The sequence below is a fragment of the Tursiops truncatus genome, chromosome 4, assembly GCF_011762595.2.
Source record: "Tursiops truncatus isolate mTurTru1 chromosome 4, mTurTru1.mat.Y, whole genome shotgun sequence".
In the NCBI taxonomy this organism is placed as follows: Eukaryota; Metazoa; Chordata; class Mammalia; order Artiodactyla; family Delphinidae; genus Tursiops; species Tursiops truncatus.
Genome location: NC_047037.1, coordinates 136,046,134 through 136,067,719, shown reverse-complemented (window position 1 = coordinate 136,067,719; position 21,586 = coordinate 136,046,134). Strand labels below are relative to the sequence as shown.

At 39.9% G+C, this 21,586-nt stretch overlaps 1 protein-coding gene across 4 annotated transcripts in view; it reads left to right on the top strand.

Annotated features, from left to right (window-relative positions):
• The window catches only part of VPS26C (VPS26 endosomal protein sorting factor C), a 70,452-nt gene extending 49,182 nt beyond the window's left edge, over positions 1-21,270 (top strand). For 3 of the 4 annotated variants that reach the window (XM_033856072.2, XM_033856073.2, XM_033856070.2), the window contains one exon: positions 2-21,270. In XM_033856072.2, coding sequence (XP_033711963.1) covers positions 2-84 — 83 coding nt within the window. In that variant the 3' untranslated portion in view covers positions 85-21,270. The remainder of the gene's footprint in view (position 1) is intronic. The other variant, XR_012331612.1, reaches the window with a different exon arrangement.
• Positions 21,271-21,586: the final 316 nt, after the last annotated feature.

The following is a 21,586-nucleotide window of genomic DNA, read 5'->3' as shown; positions in this document are numbered from 1 at the left end:
GAGTTCGAGGTGAACATCGTTGTGCTGCTTCACCCTGAGCACCTCATCACAGAGAACTTCCCGCTGAAGCTCTGCAGGGTGTAGGCGGGAACAGGGGGAGATGCAGCCGTGCCGACCTACGGGAGCCGAAGCCGGCAGCAGCGAACTCGCTCTCTTGATGGTTCTGTATCAGAAATGAGTCTGACCCTTCTTCCTCATTCCCTCGAGGCCCCTCTAGTCAGAGCTTCCCTTTGAAATTCATCAGGATTTCTTCATGGCGCTGGCAAGATCGTTTCCCAGAGAGTAAATTGCCTGTGACTCCTGACCAACCTGCTCCTTCTTAGGTTCAGACCACAGTTGTAACGGAGTCTGAGCTTTGCTGGAAAGTGAAGTCAGGGACAAAGGAAACCTCCCGTCTGGCCGACGGTTGTGGCCAGGGCTCCCGACGGCTCCCCGACCCCGCAGGGTGGCGACAGGCATGCTGGTTGCTCATGACGTTGGCGGACGCCCGCCAAGGAGGGTGCTGTGGTGCCGCTGCAGATGCGCAGCGTGTTTCCCACTCTCTTGTCTTTTATAACATTTGTCGTGATAACTTCAGAACTTCTGGGGACCTGGGGAAAGTATGCTTCGCTCTCCCGGGAGTGAGGGGATCTGGTGACCACAGCTGGTGCTGGAGTATTTCTCAGTCTCAGGACCTGGTGTGAAGTTGCCTGCTGCCGTCTTCCCAGAGTCCGCTTAAGTGCTAGGTTCTGTCGGGGATAAAAACACGTGTCCACGCCCGTCGTTGTTGGCTGGGTTCTGAGTGGCAGGGGACCCGGGCCCAGGCCAGCAGTGAAGACCCCTCTGTGCTGGGCGGGACCTGGACCTGATGAACTTGGCCCACCTCCATCCCACCTGAGGGACCTGCGTTGGCGGGGTCGGGGGAGGTAGTTTGGCCTGAAGCCATTTTCTCCCTCGCCTCCTGTTGGGATTTGCAGTGTACGGTGGGTCTGTTACAACACATTTCTTCCTTCACATCCTGCTGTTTCTCTGGGTCCACAGTTAACCTCAGAAGTAAGCCGCGCGCTGTGCACACTGCCTGGCCTTCCTCTCCTGAGGGAATAATCATCACCTGAAGAGCTGCCAGCAGCCCGGCCGCCTTTATCATTTTATTCAACCTCGAGGGGCCCGAGTGAGGGCCATTTCCTTGCGCTTCTTGGACGGGCACCTCCACCATAAGTTATTAAGGAAAACTCGGACGTTTGGGTATCTTGGGCAGCAGCCGTCCCACTACTGCCCTGGCTGGAGCTGGGGGTGTCCGTTGTCAGGTTCTCCTATTACAGCAGGAGGAAGGGGAGGTGAAGGAAAGAGGCCATGAACCTAAAACAGTACATTTTTTTGGGAAATGCCCGGTTAGGCAGGAGCACCTTCTGGCTCTTGGAGCTCCAGCAGAAATGGGGCCTTGCTCTGGTTCTCAGCTGCATCGTGAGTTCCGCAGGAAAGGTGGAGACGTCAATCAGAAATAAAACGTTTAAAAAAGAAACCAAAATACTGTGCCTGTCTTCACCCAGAGCTCATGTCCGGAGCCTACCTGCTCCGGTAGCTGGGGGGAGGTGGGTCCCTGGTGTCATTTCTGCCTTCTTGAGGCTCATAATTCCGGAGCCTGAGTCTGAATAACCTTTAAGACCTTTGGGGTAAGATTACCCCCCACATACTGGCAGCACTTTGGGCTATGGCAGATCACCAGTGCTCTCCACAGCCCCTCTGTGATTCCCTTCCGAGTTCAGAAATAGGGTTGCATTTCTGTGGAGCCATGCCCACCTGACTGGGGACTGACTTCCAACTCCTTTGCAGCAGGGTGTGGTCATGTGACAGGGAGGATGTGGGCCCCTTCCCGTGGCTGGACGGGAACAGGCCTACTCCCCACCTAGACCGTGCTGAGCACAAGGAATGTGTGAGCCGAACAGCTAGCCTCTCACCTGTGTCGCGGTCACCGGAGAGGGAAAGGAATGGGTCATCTTCAGAGCACGGGATTGCCGGGTGTCTGGGCTGCAGCGGCCCTGCCCTGTCCTGCCCTGGAGCTTGTGACGTAGGGTCCAATCCCACCCATGCCTCTCATACAGCCCGAGGTCCACATGCATGTAGTATGAAGAAATACTCCTTTATCTTCATGCCCACCCTCTGCATCAAGATTCTTAAGGGTCCAGAACCTTGCCCGAGCCCAGCTGGTCAAACACCAGGGCGGGTGTAGACCAGCACTCCCCGGAGCTGTTGCTGACCTCATCCAGCCACCCCAGGACACAGCTGACCCAGCCCTACCCAGTAAAACCTCCCTGACCAGAGTGGAAGGAAAACAGGCTGGTTTTCACTGTCACTAACTGTTCTAGAGATCTAAAAGATTTGGTTAGGTTTTCCTGGGAGAAGTGTCAATACCAAGATAAATTCTGTGATGACAGCTGTGACGCAGCCCTTTCATCCTGTGTTCTGGGAGGAGAGCTGCTGCGGGCTGGTGCGTATGGTGCTACTCTTGTCTGGTGCTGGTTCCCACACATCCTTGAAACCTGCAGGAACTGCTTTCTCAAGGGAGGCTGCCCTCCCCGAGGGCTGGGCCGCTCCCACTCAGGGGCCTCCACGCAGATGGTTTCAGTTGCTGGAGTGTTGATAGATACCAGCCATGTCTGTGCATCTAATGAGAGCAGGAGCTCTGTGAGCATTCATTGTTATTCTGGATCAGACCCTGTGCTGAGTGCCATGCGTGTATTATCTTAATTGTGTAGCAACACTATGAGGAGGGAACTCTTATCCCCATTTAAAGTTGAGGGGATTGCGGCTGATGGAAAGACACAAAGACATCATTTGTGCCTGCTTCTTCAGGACTCATCAGATTTGGGGGAGCATCTGCTTGTTGAAGACCAAGGGTTGAGATAACGCTAGAATGTTTGGTTGCTTGTCATCTGGATCAGCTGTCCTTTCTCCAGGAGAGGCCTCTGTTTGATTCCCTTGACAAAGTCCAGTAGTGGCAGGAGGCTCTGTGAAGGTCCATGAAGAAGCAGCTCCAGAGAAAAGGATTTCTGAGAGATGGGGTTTGTTCAGCAAGGGCCCCACGACAGGGGATGTGATCACTGCCTCCCATCTTGATCAAGGATTAGAGTTTTAAGACCACAACCTGTGGGTCTTATGTGACAGAAGTGGGAGGAGCTTTTTCTGTCTTCAGATGAACAGCCACCTGGGGGAGGCTGGGCCAGCAACCCAGACCTACTGCTGCTGGATACACCAAGAAAGGGGTGTGCTCAGACTTAGCTGTGGAAAAGTGGTAGAAAAGAGCAGAAAAATAAAAATCTTAAATACTCATTTTTGTTTTAAGATAGCTTCAACATCAGTATATATTAAGAAAACTCAAATTCAAAACCCAGTACAGTAAAAGAGCAGACAAGTTTAAGAATTGAGTATTTATTTCCTAAAATGTTCACCACCATGTTCCTTTATATTTTACAGAAAATACATACTTTTCAATCCATGGAAAAATTGCAAAAATCAATGAAAGAAAAAAACTCAGTAAAATGTTAACATGTAGAAATTGCCCAAGCCACATACTCTATCATAATGCAATAAAATTAGAAATTGATACTAAAAGGAAAATCAAATTCAGTATAACCACTTGTAAATTTTATTACATTCTTCAAAGAGGAAACTAAAACTTCATTTATGGACCCTTTTAGATTTAATGAAAATGAGTATACTGTTTAGCAAGAGCGTTGCACTATGGCCAGTGCTGCAGTCAGAGGAAAATTCATAGCCTTAAATGTTTTTATTATACCAGAGAGAATGAAGACTAATGAGTTAGGCATTCAAATTAAAACTCTAGATAAGCAAAATAAATAGGAAATAAACATGATAAAAGCAGGAACCAATTAATATTGATATGAAATTTAAAACACTGGAAATTTATAAATAAGTCCACAAATTTATACTTTGAAAAGCCTAATTCAACTGGCTGATCTTTAATAGAACAAAATGAAGTGAAGGGAGAAAAATATGTAACACTAGGAACAATTTCATATTAAAAGGAACCTGATAAGAATTATAATATTACAGTATGTGCATTTCCTGCTAATAAATTTGCAAATGTCGATAAAATGCAGAGTGACTCCAGAAAAGATGGGGTACCAGAATAAAATGATAGCCTATGGAAGAAATTGAAAAAACTGCCAAAGAAGTATCACTGAAAAGGTGCCAGGCCCCAGATGGTTTTACAGCAGGTTTCTATCAAAGCTTTAAAGATTAGATAGTTCCTCTGTTATTTAACCTTTTGCAGGATATAGAGAAGGATGAAAAGCCTTCTAATTTATTTTATGAAACCAGCATAGCCCTAATATAAAAATACGACATTATCAGTTAGGATTAGGTTTAGCTGTGAGTAAGGGAGACCCAAAGTGAAGAGTGGCTTAAACAGGACTCATATAAATGTCCACAGGTAGGTAGTCCAGAGCTGGCGTAGCAGCTCAGAGCCAAGATGTTCTTAGAGATCCAGGCTACTTCCAGCTCACTGTGATGTCTTTTCTAGGGTGTGACCCTTGTCTTCATGTTCTAAGATAGTAGCAGCCAGCTCCAGCCATCACATCCGCATTCCAGGCATCAGAATGGGAGAAAGGATGAAGGTGGGAAAAGGTCAAAGGTCAAGTACCAACTCTATTGAGGATCATGTTGATGGATGCCATAAGGTATATATTATTTTAACCTTTTGGAAATTTCAAACGTATAGAAAAGCACAGAGTCATAGATTATGCATGTCTTTGTTAACATCTTTATTGAAATATAATTCACGGACCATAAAATTTACCCATGTAAAGTACGCAATTTGATAGTTTTAGTATACTCACAGAGATGTGGAACCATCACCAAAATCTAAGTTTAGATTATTTTCTTCACTAAAAAGAAAGCCTGAAGCCATTAGCAGTCAGTCCCTTCCTCTTCAGCCCCAAGCAACCACTAATTTACTTTCTGTCTCCATAGGTTTGTGTATTCTGGGTATTTCATGTGAATGGAATCATATATTGTGTGGTCTTTTGTGACTGGCTTCTCTCACTTAGCATAATGTATTTAAAGTTCATTTGCATTGTAACGTTTGTCACTACCTCATAACTGCTTTATTTGGGGGGGGAGGGGTAGCATATTTTAAGATTTATTCAGTCCCATAGTTACTTTCCAAAGCGGTCCAAGAAAACTAAAAAGAAGCAGTTGGGAAGGGAAATGATGAGACGTTTGAAGTGTGAGTCAGTCTAATCTCAGTATATCCATCCCAGCTTAGTTCTAACTCATTTGAAGATAACTGTAGTTTTTCCCTGGATTAAAATGGCAATTCACAAAGTAAGAATCAATCAAGCTGTTTCCCAGTGAATGACACTGAGCTTCACCAAAAAACTACCCTCAAGGAGCAAAAAGGCTACAAAGTAAGGAATCATTAAACTGACATTCCTGAAATGGGGAATTCCTTTTTAGGGTGAGCCATCCATCACTCATTGCATTTGAGGCAGCTACTGACAAATCCTCAACAAACCTAGAAATGAATTACTTAGTTCCCACAACCAAGCAAAGGACAGGTGCACACTTTCTGCCTGTCTGTGCACCACCTACAAATGCACTACCACGTGACAATGTGGGGTTTTACAGGTTTTTTCCACAGCAGGACAGTAAGTCTTTCCACAAAGTCTAGAGCAGGGCTTTGGTTTTGGTTCTTTCTGGTACCTTAACATTGATACCTGTTGGGACATTCTGAATAAGAGGTTAGTATCAGTGCTTTGCCATGTCACCATGAACCCGGGTTCAGCCATAGTCGTTCTGGTTCTGAACTGCATAGAGCTGTCAGTCCAGGGGTCTCTTAGAGTCCAGTCTCTTGCCCTCTTTGGCTCTCTGTCTCTCTGAGTCTCTCTCTCCCATCTACTTCTGCCTCTTCTGACATCTTGGCATGCTGGTTGTCAAGTGCAGCGCCGCCTCTTAGTCTCCTCCTATCAGCTGCCTCGTGCTCCTTCTGTTGGCCTTTCCCTCCCCCTCCCTCATAAGTATTTTGGTTTTGTTTTTTTTTTTACATTTTTAGATGTATTTTTTAAATTAATTTATTCTAATAGTCATTAATGCCACAATTATTTATTAAATAGTTTTATATGTGGGGCATTGTACTAAGAACTAGGGCACTGGGATACTTATTTCTTGTGTAACCCTAAGCAAGATAACTGAATTCCATAAGCCACAGTTTTCTCATTTGTAAAATGGGACCAATGATACTTATTCATAAGAACATCATGAGAATTAAATGCAGTAATATATGTATATATGTATATTACTGCATTTTATTTATATAGTGTTTGAATATATACATAGGAATACATAAAGTACTTGAATTAAAAAAACTGTAGAGTCTTAAGTTGTCACTCAATAGGTTATTAGTTAAAAAAATTTTATTGAAGTATAGTTGATGTACCACATTATATAAGTTACAGGTGTATAATATAGTGATTCACAACTTTTAAAGGTTATATTCCATTTATAATTGTTATAAAATATTGGCTATATTCCCTGTGTTGTACAATATATCCTTGTAGCTTATTTTATACCTAATAGTTTAGATGTATTTTTAATTAGTGGGTAACGACCACCTTTTACGAGAGGATTCCAAATGGTTAGTTCACACATGCATTTTCTTTATAGAGTAAAAAGCTGGAGATAAGGGTTTGTGATCTACAAATAGAACACTCTTAACTTAAAAAAAACTTCATGCAGTTTCTTTCAGATACCAGAGCCAGATGTTTTTGTTTGGACTATCAAATGGAAATGAACTGCCTGCATTCCTGGGCATGCAGACCTAAATCCATTCTAGAATATGGATATAAATATATTCCGTGGCAGCTTTTATTTATATTTGAATAGACTACATGGAAGTTAGAAAAATCTTCTACCACAATAAGTAAAATAACTTTATTGAGTACTTATTATGTGCCAGGTGTCTTATGCTATAAACCTTACATAGCTTATTTCATGTTCTCATTATCAGAAGCTTGTAAAGTAGATATTATTTTTTCAATAGTCATTTTATTTTTATTTTATAAGTTGGCTGATTTTATTGAGGTATAGTTGATTTACAATATTATATAGGTTTAAGGTATACAGACAACATATTGATTCACAATTTTTAAAAGTTATACTCCATTTATAGGTATTATAAAATATTGGTTATGTTCCCTGTGCCATATAATATATCAAGCTTTATATTCTAGCTTATTTATTTTATGCATAGTAGTTTGTACCTCTTAATCCCCTGCCCCTCTTTTGCCACTCCCCATTTCCCTCTCCCCAATGGTAACTACTAGTTTGTTCTCTATATCTGTGAGTCTTTTTTCTTTTTTGTTATATTCACTAGTTTTGCTTTTTAGATTGTACATATAAGTGATTAACATACAGTATTTGTGTTTCTGAACTTATTTCACTAAGCATAATACCCTCTAAGTCCATCCATGTTGTTGCAGATGGTAACAATTCATTCTTTTTTATGGCTGAATAATATTCCATTGTTCATATATATGTGTGTGTGTGTATGTATATACACACACCACATCTTTATCCATTCATGTATAGATGGGTACTTATTTGCTTCCATATCTTGGCTTTTGTAAATGCTGCAGTGAATATAGGGGCGTATATATCCTTTTGAATTCGTGTTTTTGTTTACTTCGGATAAACACCCAGGAGGGAAATTGCTGGATTGTATGGCAGTTCTATTTTTAAGTTTTTGAGGAACCTCCATACTGTTTTCCATAGTGGCTGCACCAATTTACATTCCCACCAAGAGTGTACGAGGGTTCCCTTTTCTCCACATCCTCTACAACTTTTGTTATTTGTAGACTTTTTGATGATAGCCATTCTGATAGGTGTGAGGTGATACCTCATTGTTGTTTTCTCCACACTCTCACCAATACTTGTTATTTATTGTCTTTTTGATAACAACCATTCTGACAGGTGTGAGGTAATATCTCATTGTAGTTTTGATTTGCATTTTCTCTGATGATTAATGACATTGAGCATCTTTTCGTGTTCCTGTTGGCTGTCTGTATGTCTTATTTGGAAAAAATGTCTATTCAGGTCTTATGTCCATTTTTTAAATCAGGTTTTTTGTTTTTTTCATGTTGAGTTGTGTGAGCCATTTATGTATGTTGGATATTATCCCCTTATTAGTCATATCATTTGCAAATATATTCTCCCATTCAGTACATTGTATTTTCATTTTATTGGTTTCCTTGGCTGTGCAAAAGCTTTTAAGTTTAATTAGGCCCCATTTGTTTATTTTTGCTGTTTTTTCTTTGCCTTAGGGGACAGATCCAAAAAAATATTGCTATGACTTATGTCAAAGAGTGTTTGCATATGTTTTCTAGGAGTTTTATGGTTTCAGATCTTACATTTAGGTCTTTAATCCATTTTGAGTTTATTTTTGTATGTAGTATTAGAAAATGTCCTCATTTTATTTTTTCACATGTAACTGTCCAGTTTTCCCAGCACCACTTATTGAAGAGATTGTCTTTTCTCCATTGTATATTCTTGCCTCCTTTGTTGTAGATTAATTGACCATAAGTGGGTAGGTTTATTTCTGGGCTTTCTATTCCGTTCCATTGAGCTATGTGTCTGTTTTTGTGTCAGTGCCATACTGTTTTTGAATACTGTAGCTTTGTAGTATAGTCTTAAGTCAGGAAGCATGATTCTTCTGTTCTTCTTTCTCAAGATTGTTTTGGCTATTCAGGATCTTTTGTGTTTCCATAAAATTTTTAAATTTATTTGTTCTAGTTCTGTGAAACATGCCATTGGTATTTTGATAGAGATTACATTGAATCTGTAGATTGCCTTGGGTAGTATGATCATTTTAACAATATTAATTCTTCGAATCCATGAGCATGGTGTATCTTTTTATCTGTGTCATCTTCAGTTTCTTTCATCAATGTCTTATAGTTTTCTGAGTACAGGTCTTTTACTTCCTTAGGTAGGCTCATTCCTAGGTATTCTATTCTTTTTAATGTGATTGCAAATGGGATTGTTTCTTTAATTTCTCTTTCAGATAGTTTGTTGTTAGTGTATAGAAATGCAACAGATTTCTTTATGTTAATTTTATATCCTGCAACTTTACTGAATTCATTGTGAGCTCTAGTAGTTTTTTGGAGGCATCTTTAGGATTTTCTAGGTATAATATCATGTTACCAGCAAACAGTGACAGTTTTACTTCTTCCTTTCCAGTTTGGATTCCTTTTATTTCTTTTTCTTTTCTGACCACTGCTGTGGCCTGTGTTGGGTGTGTGTGTGTGTTTGTGTGTATTTATTAACAATTGTTAATAAACAATTGTTATATCTTCTTCTTGGATTGATCCCTTGGTCATTATGTAATGTCCTTCTTTGTCTCTATCCGTCTGTTTTGACTGATATAATTATTGGGACTTCCCTGGTGGCACAGTGGTTAAGAATCCGCCTGCCAATGCAGGGGATGTGGGTTTGATCCCTGGTCCAGGAAGATCCCACATGCCATGGAGCAACTAAGTCCATGCACCACAACTACTGAGCCTGTGTTCTAGAGCCCACGAGCCACAACTACTGAGCCCGTGTGCCTACAGCCCATGCTCCACAACAAGAGAAGCCAAATATAAAATAAATAAATAAATGTATTTTTTTAAAAGAAGTATTGCTACCCCAGCTTTCTTTTGATTTCCATTTGCATGGAATACCTTTTTCTATCCCCTTACTTTCAGTCTGTGTCTTTAGATCTGAAATGAGTCTCTTGTAGGCAGCATATATATGGGTGTTATTTTTGTATCCATTCAGCCACTATATGTCTTTTGATTGGAGAATTTAGTCCATTTACATTTAATTATTGATATGTACGTTCTTATTGCAGTTTTTTAAAATTGTCTTGGAGTTGTTTTGTAAGCCGTTTTCCTTCTTTTGTTTTCTTCTCTTGTGATTTGATGACTCTAGTGTTATGTTTGGATTCTTTTCTCTTTTTTGTGTGCTTATCTACTATTTTTGGTTTGTGGTTACCATGATGTTTATATATAGCAATCTATATATGTATGTGATTGTTTTAAGTTGCCGATCTCTGAATTGCAATGCATTTTAACAACCCTGCATTTGTACTCTCCTCCCCTCACAATTACTGTTTTTGACATCATATTTTACATACAATTATTTTGTGTATCCCTTAACTGCCTGTTGTGGATATAGATGATTTTGTTACATTTGTCTTTAACCTTCCCTACTAGCTTTGTGCATGGATGATTTACTACCTTTACTGCATATCTGCCTTTACCAATGAGATTTTTCCTGTTGTAATGTTCACATTTCTAGTTGTGACCTTTTCTTTTTTGCTTAGAGAAGTCGCTCTAACATTTTTGTAAAGCTGGTTTGGTGGCGGTGAACTCTTTCAGCTTTTGCTTGTCTGTAAAACTTTTGATATCTCCATCAAATCTGAATGAAAGCCTTGCTGGGTAGAGTATTCTTGGTTGTAGGTTTTTTCCTTTTATCATTTTAAATATATCATGCCACTCCACTCTGGTCTGCAGAGTGTCCTTTGAAAAGTCTGCTGATTGATAGCCTTATGGGAGTTCCCTTCTATGTAACTTGTTGCGTTTCCCTTGCTGCTTTTAATATTCTCTCTTTATCTTTAATTTTTGCCATTTTAATTACAGTATGTTACAGTGTGTTCCTCTTTGGATTAATCTTTTTGGGGCTGCTCTGCACTTCCTTGATTGGATGACTATTTCCTTTTCCAGATTAGGGAAGTTTTCAGCTATTATGTCGTTAAATAGGTACTCAGTCCCTTTCTCTGTCTCTTCTTCTGGGAACCCTATAATGCAAGTAGTAGTATGCTGATGTTGTCCCAACGGTCTCTTAAACTGTCCTCATTTCTTTTCATTCTTTTATTGTTTTTCTGTTCAGCAGCATTGATTTGCACTACTTTGTGTTCCAGTTCACTGATCTGTTCCTTTATAATTTAGTCTACTGTTGATGCCTTCTACTATATTATTGATTTCCGTTATTGTATTCATCTCTGTTGTTTTTTATATTTTCCAACTCTGTTAAAAACTTCTAACTTCTCACCTTGTGTATCCATTCTTCTCCAAAGTTCTTTAATCATCTTTCTGACCATTACCCTGACCTCTTTCTTGGGTAGATTACCTGTCTCCGCTTCACTTAGTTCTTCTGGGATTTTATCTTGCTTCTTTGCTTGGAATATGTTCCTCTGTCTCCTAATTTTGCCTAACTTGCTGTCTTTATTTTTATGTATCTGGTGAGTTGGTTATGTTTCCCAGCCTTGTAGAAGTAGCCTTTTTTAGGTGACGTCCTGTGCGTCCCAGCAGGGCACTCCCCTCTGGTCACCCGAGCTGTATGCTCTAGGGGTGCCCCCTCTGTGGCTGTGTGGGGCCTGCTGTGGCAGATTGATGACTGTGGGTCATCTGGTAGGCTTGCTTGGCCCTCGGTCTGGTTGGCTGCAGGCCCTGTCTTGTGCAGAGGCTGCTGGCCACTGGCTGGCAGGGCAGTGTAATAAATCAGCTGGCTGTGGAACCCCGGGGGGCCTTGGGGCTAGTACTGGCTCACTGGTGGGCAACGTTGGGGTCCAGGAGACCCCAGGGCTGGTGCTTGCCCACTGGCAAGCAGAGCTGATGTCGGACTGCTGGTATGTGGGGCCAGTCCCTGATACAGCTGGCTGCAGGATCTGGAGTGTCCTGAAGCTCGTGTTAGCCTGCCAGTGGGGGGTCCAGGGCCCAGCCAGCCCCAGGGCTGGTGCCAGCCTGCTGGTGGGCAGGCTGGGTCTGCAGTCTGTGGGGCTGTGTTTGTCCTGGGCTGTTGTCCGCCTGCTGGTGGGTAAGGCTCATCCCAAGGCTAGAGCAGGATCGCTGGCAGAGAGGCCAGAGATTCCGGGGCTGGTGCCTTGGTAGGTGGAGCTGTGTCCTGGGGGATCCCAAGTCTAGTGCCTACACACTGGTTTATGGGGCCAGGTTCTGCACCCCCTGGTAAGCAGGGCTATATGTCCAGGGGTGGCTGTGGGGTCAGGGGGACTTAGGGCAGCCTGTCTGCTGGTGGGTGGGGCTGTGTCCCCACCCAGTTAGTTGTTTGGCCTGAGGCCTCCCAGTACTGGTGCCTTCAGGCTGTTGGGTGGGGCAGGGCTGGGTCCTGGAACTAGAGGGAGGATTCCAAAATGATGCTTGCCAGCAGCAGTATCCATGTGGCAGAAAGAGCTCCCCAAATGGCTGCTACCTGTGTCGGTGTCCACAGGGTGAGCTCCAGTTGCCTCCCGCCTCTCTGGGAGACTCTCTGAGATCAGCAGGTGGGTCTGACCCAGGCTCCTTTCAAATTACTGCTTCTGCCCTGGATCCTGGAGTGTGAGCTTTTGTGTGTGCCCTTTAAGAGAGGAGTCTCCATTTCCCCCAGCCCTCTGGGACTCCTGAAAGCAAGCCCCACTGGCCTTCAAAGCCAAACGTTCTGGGGGCTCATTTTTCCAGCATAGGCACTGCGGAGCCCACTGTGGGGCTCAGACCCCTCCCTCCCTTAGGAGGACCTCTGCAATTGTAATTATTCTCACGTTTGTGGGTCACCCACCCCAGGGTATGGGACCTGACTGTATTGCAGCTCTGCCCCTCCCACCCATCTTGTTGTGGTTCCTTGTTAATATCTTTAGTTGCAGAAGATCTTTTCTGGTAGGTTCAGGTCTTTTTCATCAATGACTGTTCTGTAAATAGTTGTAATTTTTGTGTGCCCATGAGAGGAGGTGAGCTCAGGGTCTTTCTACTGTACCATCTTGGCTGATCTCCCTAGTACCTCATTACTGTTTATTGCAAAATAATATTCCATTGTATAGACATACCACATTGTGTTTATTCATTCATCAGTTAACAGACATTTGAACTGTTTTCACTTTTTCGCTATTAAGAAAAAATTCTGCTATGAACATTCATGTACAAGGTTTTGTATGGACATATGTTTTTATTTCTCTTAGATATACATCTAGGAATAGAATTGCAGGATCATATGATGGCTCTGTGTTTAACCTTTAGGGGGACTGCAAAATGTTTTCTAAAGCATCTGCACCATTTTACATTCCCACCTGTAATGCACAAGGTTCCAGCTTCTCCACATCCTTGTCACCACCTGTAATTGTCCACCTTTTTTATTATAGTCATCCTAGTGGGTGTGAAGTGGTATCTTGTGATTTTGATTCTAATCTTCCTAATAACTGATGGTACTGAGCATCTTTTTATGTTTATTGGCCATTTGTATTGATATATCATCTTTGGAGAAATATCTATGCTGATCTTTTGCCAATTATTTAATTTGATTATTTGTCTTTTTACTATTGAGCTGTGCGAGTTCTTTGTATATTTGGCATATAAGTCTCTTTTCAGATATATGATTTGCAAGTATTTTCCCCCATTCTGTGTGGGTTGTCTTTTCACCATCTTGATGGTGTAATTTGCAGTAGAAAAAGTTTTAAGTTTTGATGTAGACCAGTTTATCTATTTTTTTCTTCTGTCGCGTGAGTTTTGTTTGTTTTTGGCCACACCATGCAGCATGAGGGATCTTAGTTCCCAAATCAGGGATCGAACCCGTGCCCCCTGCATTGGGAGCATGGAGTCTTAACCACTGGACAGCCAGGGAAGTCCCTGTTGCTTGAGCTTTTGGTGTCCTATCTAAGGAGCCACTGCCTAATCCAAAGGTCATGAATATTTTACTCCTATGGTTTTTTTAAAAAGAGTTTTAGCTATTAGATTTATGTCTATAATCAATTTTGAGTTAATTTTTTATATGGTGTGAAGTAGGGAATCTAACTTCATTCTGTTATATGTAGATATCCAGCCGTCCCAGCACCATTTGTCAAAAAATCTATTTTTTTCCCCACTGAATTGTCTTGGCATCCTTGTCAAAAATTGACCATAGGGACTTCTCTGGTGGTGCAGTGGTTATGAATCCACCTGTCAGTGCAGGGGACTCGGGTTCGATCCCTGGTCCGGGAAGATCCCACATGCTGCAAAGCAGCTAAGCCCGTGCACCACAACTACTGAGCCCATATGCCACAACTACTGAAGCCTGCGCACCTACAGCCCGTGCTCCGCAATGAGAAGCCACTGCAATGAGAAGCCTGCGTGCCTCAATGCAGAGTAGCCCCCGCTCGCCGCAGCTAGAGAAAGCCCATGCACAGCAGCAAAGACCCAACGCAGCCACCTCTTTCCTTTAAAAAAAAAAAAAAAATTGACCATAGATATGTGTTGGTTTCTGGACTCTCAAGTCTATTCTTATGTCAGTACCTCACTGTTTTGATTACTGTAGCTTTATAGTAAGTTTTGAAATTGTCAAGTGTGAGTCCTATAACTTTTATCTTCATTTTCAAAATTCTTTTGGCCATTCTAGGTCCTTTGCATTTCCATATGAATTTTAGGACCAGCTTGTCAACTTCTGCCAACAAAGGTAGCTTGTATTTTGATAGGGATTACAAAGAATCAATTTTGCGGGGTATTATCGTCTTTATAATATTATGTCTTCCAGTTCATGAACATGAGAAGTCTTTTGATTTATTTACACCCTGTTTAACTTCTTTCAACAATGTTTATTGTTTTCAATGTACAATTCTAATACTTCTTTTGTTAAATTTATAAGTATCTTATTCTTTTTGATGTTGTTGTAAATGGAATTGTTTTCTTAACCTAATTTCAGGTTCTTCATTGCTTGTGTATAGAAATACAATTGATTTTTATGTATTGTTTTGTATCTAGCAGTCTTGCTGACATTTATTACCTCTAAAAGGTTTTGGTGGTTTGGGGGGTTTTTTGTTTTGATAGATTCCTCAGGATTTTCTATATACAAGATCATGTTATCTGCAAATATAGTTTTATGTTTCCCTTTCCAATCTGAATGTCCCATTTCTTTTTTTACCCAAATGCCCAGATTAGATCCTCTGGTTTTGAGTAGAAGTGCCAAGGTCAGACATCCTTTTCTTTTCCTGATCGTGGAGGAAACCTTTCAGTCCTTCACCGTTAAGTATGATGTTTGTAAGACATTGGTTTTTCATAAATGGTCTTATCAGGTGGAGGAAGTTCCCTGCTATCCCCAGTTTGCTGAGTGTCTTTACCAGGAAAGGGTGTTGTATTTTGTCAGTTGCTTTCTCTGTATCTACTGAGATAATCATGTGGTTGTTTTGACCTTTATTCTGTTAATATGGTATATTACATTGATTTTCAGATATTAACATGTGGTACATATATACAATGGAATATTACTCAGCCATAAAAAGGAACGAAATTGGGTCATTTGTAGAGACCTGGATGAATCTAGAGACTGTCATAGTGAAGTAAGTCAGAAAGAGAAAAACAAATATCGTATATTAACACATATATGTGGAACCTAGAAAAATGGTACAGATGAACCAGTTTGCAGGACAGAAACTGAGACACAGATGTAGAGAACAAACGTATGGACACCAAGGGGGGAAGCAGCGGCGGGGGGCGGGGTAGTGTGATGAATTGGGAGATTGGGATTGACATGTATACACTAATATGTATAAAGTGGATAACTAATAAAAACCTGCTGTATAAAAAAATAAAATTCAAAAATTAAAAAAAAAAAAGAAACCCTTCTAATCTGGATTTAACTGATTGATTAGATCAGGTACTTCAACTATGATAACCCAAGAGGGTAGTTCCATCTGACATAGTGATAATCCAATCCAGGACCCCTTCCATGGGTTCATGCTAAGGGAAAAGGATATAGATCCGTTTGCACAGCATGCAGAGATCATGGGGACTGTGAGAGTAGGTGAGGAAAATAAAAATCCCTAGACTTCCCTTGCATCTTGTCTAGATGCATCCTAACAAGTTTTCCACTGAAACTAATCTGAGTTTCTGTTCCCTATATTAGGTATAAACACTGCAAAAGGAGACATAAAATTATCATTATTAGCAGATAATATGATTGAAAACCTTGAAACCCAAGAAAATCAACTGAATAAAAAAACTATTATAACTATAAAGGCACTTCAATAAAATAGCCTGTTATATATATAGATCTGTAAAAATAGCTTTCTAAACAATAGATTCAATTTTATCAATGTTTCCATTCACAATAGAAATAAAACTATAAAATACAATGAATAATTTTAATAAAACTTGTTAATAAAACATCTGCAAGACATTTAAGGAAATCTATAAAACATTTAGAAATACTTTTTAAAGTTGAGGAAAATGCCATGTTATTATATATAGACTCAAGCGTAAAGATATCAGTTCTCATTAATTTTTAAATTTTAACATTTAACTTTGTTCCATGGACAGCTTAATGTAATATTTTCTTTAGATCTAAGGTTCACATGGAAGAATAAATATGTTACGATATTCAATAACATCTTGAAAAACAAAGTAATACAAACCAGATGTGAGATAGTATTATATGAAAATTAAAAGTGTGGTAGTAGTGCCAAAAGAGACAGGTCAATTCAATAAATATAAAATCCATAATTGGACCCATGTGTATATGTAAGAATTCAGCAAGGAAGAATCCACCTGCCAATTCAGGGGACACGGGTTCGAGCCCTGGTCCAGGAAGATCCTGCATGCTGCGGAGCAACTAAGCCCGTGCACCACAACTACTGAAGCCCATGTGCCTAGAGCCCGTGCTCTGCAAAAAGAGAAGCCACTGCAATAAGAAGCCCACGCACCGCAACGAAGAGTAGCCCCTGCTCACCACAGCTAGAGGAATCCTGCGTGCAACAACGAAGACCCAACACAGCCAAAGATAATTAATTTAAAAAAATTATATTACCAATAAGCACCTCAAAAGGAAGTAAATACCAAAGGTATAAAGATATGAAAGTAAATAATGACATCATAATACCACAAGAAGATATAGATAATATGTAACTGTTGGATGGTGAAACTTTTAAAACATGACACTGACAAAAATCATGAAGAAAATATTGATGGAAAAAGTAAAAGCCTTCAATACATTACATTTTTCTATAAGTTAAAAGAGAAAAAAGACCAGTTAGGAAAAATTCACATAATGACACGAAGTGTACATATAAGAGCACTCACACAGGTCAGTAAGAAAAATAACATTTCAGAAGAAAAATAGGTCAAAATATGAATAGACAATTGAGAAAAGACAGAAAAAATCAGGGACTTCCCTGGCCTGCCAATGCAGAGGACATGGGTTCAATCCCTGGTCCAGGAAAATCCCACATGCCGCGAAGCAACTAAGCCTGTGCACCACAACTACTGAGCCTGCGCTCTAGAGCCCACAAGCCACAGCTACTGAGCCCGTGTGCCACAATTACTGAAGCCCACATAGCTAGAGGCCGTGCTCCACAACAAGAGAAGCCACCACAATGAGAAGCCCACGCACCGCAACCAAGAGTAGCTGCCGCTCACCGCAACTAGAGAAAGCCAGCGTGCAGCAACGAAGATCCAATGCGGCCAGAGATAAATAAATGAATAAATTTATTAAAAGAAAGAAAAAATCATGTGTCCAATAAACTCATGAAAAAAAGGTCAGCCTCATTAACTTCTTCATGTATGCAAACATTTAAGCAATACTACTTATCAGCCACTGTTCTGGAATACCTAGTGATAGGGGTAAAAAGCATGATTTCTGTGGGAATAAAATTATGTAAGTTCTTTCCTTGATTCAGAAATGTGGGAATAATTTTTAAAAAAAGAATAACTAATGCCAGTCACATGACCTATAATCCTTTTCCCATTCAAGCTCTATGTTACACATTTCTGTTCTTTCCTCCCAGTAGAAACTAAGAATACAAAGTATTTATAACTCAGGGAAGTAAACAAAGAACCTATTGCCAATGAATCAGATTGAAACAAGCTGGAACACTAAGTAAAACTTAAAACATGGTTCTGCTCCATGATAAGCAAATTCTCTGTGGTGTTACTCTTTGCTAATAACTATTACACATCAGTCAATTAATTTATAAATTAATTAGACAAAAGATAAGTACTGTCTTCCTGCCAAACTTAATCTGAACAATCTTTAAACACCTTCCAACGTATTCTTTAACTTCTAGGTTTAAACAAATTGCTTGATAAAGTGAGATATGCTGTCTTTTTCAAATTTTAAATTAAAAAAAGTTAAATAAAATAGTGTTCATTATCTGTGCTTTTTATTTTTACCTGAATTATAAATAAAACCACATCTTTTCTCTTGCTTTCTTTCTTGTTAAAATGGCAATACTACCCAAAGCAATCTACAGATTAAATACTATCCCTGTGAAAATACTCATGATATTTTTCACAGAACTAGAAGAAATAATCCAAAAATTTATATGGAACCATCAAAGACCCAGAATTGCCAAAGCAATCCTGAGGAAAAAAAAGCAGGAGGCATAACTCTCCCAGACTTCAGACAATACTGCAAAGCTACAGTAATCAAAACAGTGTGGTATTGGTTTAAAAAATTAAAAAAGACATATGGGTCAATGGAACAGAATAGAGAGCCCAGAAATTAACCCACATGCCTATGGTCAATTAATCTTCAACAAAGGAGGCAAGAATATAAAATGGGAAAAAGTCTCTTTAGCAAGTGGTGCTGGGAAAGTTGGACAGCTGCATGTAAATCAATGAAATTAGAACACACCTTCATACCATGCACAAAAATAAACTCAAAATGGCTTAAAAACAAACAAGACATGACACCATAAAACTCCTAGAAGAGAGCATAGGCAAAACATTCTCTGGCATAAATCATGCCAATTTTTTTTTTTTTTTTTTTTTTTTTTTTTGCGGTACGCAGGCCTCTCACTGTTGTGGCCTCTCCCGCTGTGGAGCACAGGCTCCAGACGCGCAGGCCCAGTGGCCACGGCTCACAGGCCCAGCCGCTCCACTGCACGTGGGATCTTCCTGGACCGGGGCACGAACCTGCATCCCCTGCGTCGGCAGGCAGACTCTCAACCACTGTGTCACCAGGGAAGCCTGCTGATGTTTTCTTAGGTCAATCTCCCAAAGCAATAGAAATAAAAACAAAAATAAATTTACAAGCTTTTGCACAGCAAAGGAAACCATTAAAAAAAATGAAATGACAACCTACAGAATGGGAGAAAACATTTGCAAATGATTCTGCAGACAAGGGCTTAATCTCCAAAATATACAAACAGCTTATACAACTCAACAACAAAAAACCAAAGAACCTAATTGAAAAATGGACAGAAGACCTTAATAGACATTTCTCCAAAGAAGACATACAGATGGCCAGTAGGTACATGAAAAGATGCTCAACATCACTAATTATTAGAGAAATGAAAATCAAACTACAATGAGATACCAACTCACACCAGTCAGAATGGCCATTATTAAAAAGTTTACAAACAAGTGCTAGAGAGGGTGTGGAGAAAAGGGAACCCTCCTACCCTGCTGGTGGGGATGTAAGTTGGTGCAGCCACTATGGAAAACAGTGTGGATGTTCCTCAGAAAACTAAAAATAGAGCTACCGTATGATCCAGCAATCCCACTCCTGGATATATACCCAGACAAAACTATAATTCAAAAAGGTACATGCACCCCTATGTTCATAGCAACAATATTCACAATAGCCAAAACATGGAAACAACCTAAATGTCCATTGACAGATAAATGGATAAAGAAGATGTGGTACATATATACAATGGAATACTACTCAGCCGTAAAAAAAAGAACAAAATAATGCCATTTGCAGGAACACGGATGCAACTAGAGATTATCATACTAAGTGAAGCAAGTCAGAAAGAAAAAGACAAATACCATATGGTATCACTTACATGGCACAAATGAACCTATCTACAAAACAGAAACAGACTCAGACATAGAGAACAGACTTGTGGTTGCCAAGGGGGAGGGGGTCAGGAAGGAAGGACTGGGAGTTTGGGATCAGCAGATGTAAACTATTATATATAGGATGGATAAACAACAAGGTCCTACTGTATAGCACAGGGAACTATATTCAATATCCTGTGATAAACCATAATGGAAAAGAATATTTAAAAAAAGAATATATGTGTATAACTGAGTCACTTTGCCGTACAGCAGGTTGGCATAACATTTTAAATCAATTATACTTCGATTAAAAAATTAAATTAAAATAAAAAGAAATGAAAGGGGAGAAAATAACAGTCGATACCACAGAGATACAAAAATATCCTAAGAGAATACTATGGACAGTTATATGCCAACTAATTTGACAACCTAGAAGAAATGGACACATTTCCAGAAACATACAGCCTGGCAAGATTGAGTCAAGATGAAACAGACAATTTGTACAGATCGATAACTAGAAGTGAAATGTAATTTAAAAATTCCCGGCAAACAAAAATCCAGGACTGGATGGCTTCATGGGGGAATTCTACCAAACATATAAAGAAGGTGGTATACTTCTCAAACTATTTTTAAAAATTGAAGAGGAGGGAATACTCCCATATTCATTCTACAAGCCACCATTACCTTGATACCAAAACCAGACAAAGACACTACCAAAAAAAAAAAATTACAGGTCAATATGTTTAATGAATATAGATGCAAAAATCAACAAAATATTAGCAAGCTGAATCCAACAATACATAAAAAGGATCATACACCATGATCAAGTTGGATGTATTCCAGGATCACAAGGATGGTTCAACATAAGTCAATCAGTGTGACACACCACATTAACAAAAGACAAAAGCCACATGATCATCTCAATAGATGTGGAAAAAACATTTGACTAAATTCAATACCCATTCATTATAAAAACTCACATCAAAGTGAGTATAGAGGGAACATGTCTCAATATAATAAAGAACATTTATGACAAACCCATTGAGCCAATGTAATACACAATGGTGAAAAGCTGTAAGACTTCCTGCTAAATTCAGGAATAAGACAAGGATGCCCACTCTCACCACTTCTATTTAAGATAGTATTGGAAGTCCTAGCCACAGCAATCAGACAAGAAAAAGAAATAAAAGGTATCCAAATTGGAAGGGAAGAGGTAAAACTATCACTACTTGCAGATGACATGACACTTTACATAGAGAACCCTAAAGTCTCCACCCCAAAACTATTAGTACTAATAAATTAATTCAGCAAGTTTGCAGGATACAAGATTAATTAATATACAGAGATCTATTTCATTTCTTTAATACTGAAATATCAGAAAGAAAAACTAAAAACAAAAATCCCATTTAAAATCACATTAAAAAAAAAACCTAGGAATAAACTTAACCAAGGAGGTGAAATACCTATACTCTGAAAACTATAAAATACTGATGAAGAAAACTGAAGATGATTCAAAGAAATGGAAAAGATATCCCAGGCTCTTGGATTGGAAGAATTAATATTATTAAAATGGCCATACTACCCAAAGCAATCTACAGATTTCATGCAATCCCTATCAAAATACCCAGGACATTTTTCACAGAACTAGAACAAATAATCCTAAAATTTATATGGAACCACAAAAGACCCCAAATTACCAAAGCAATCCTGAGGAAAAAGAACAAAGCTGGAGGTATAACCCTCCCAGACTTCAGACGACACTACAAAGGTATACCAATGAAAACAGCATGGTATTGACACAAAAACAGACACATGGA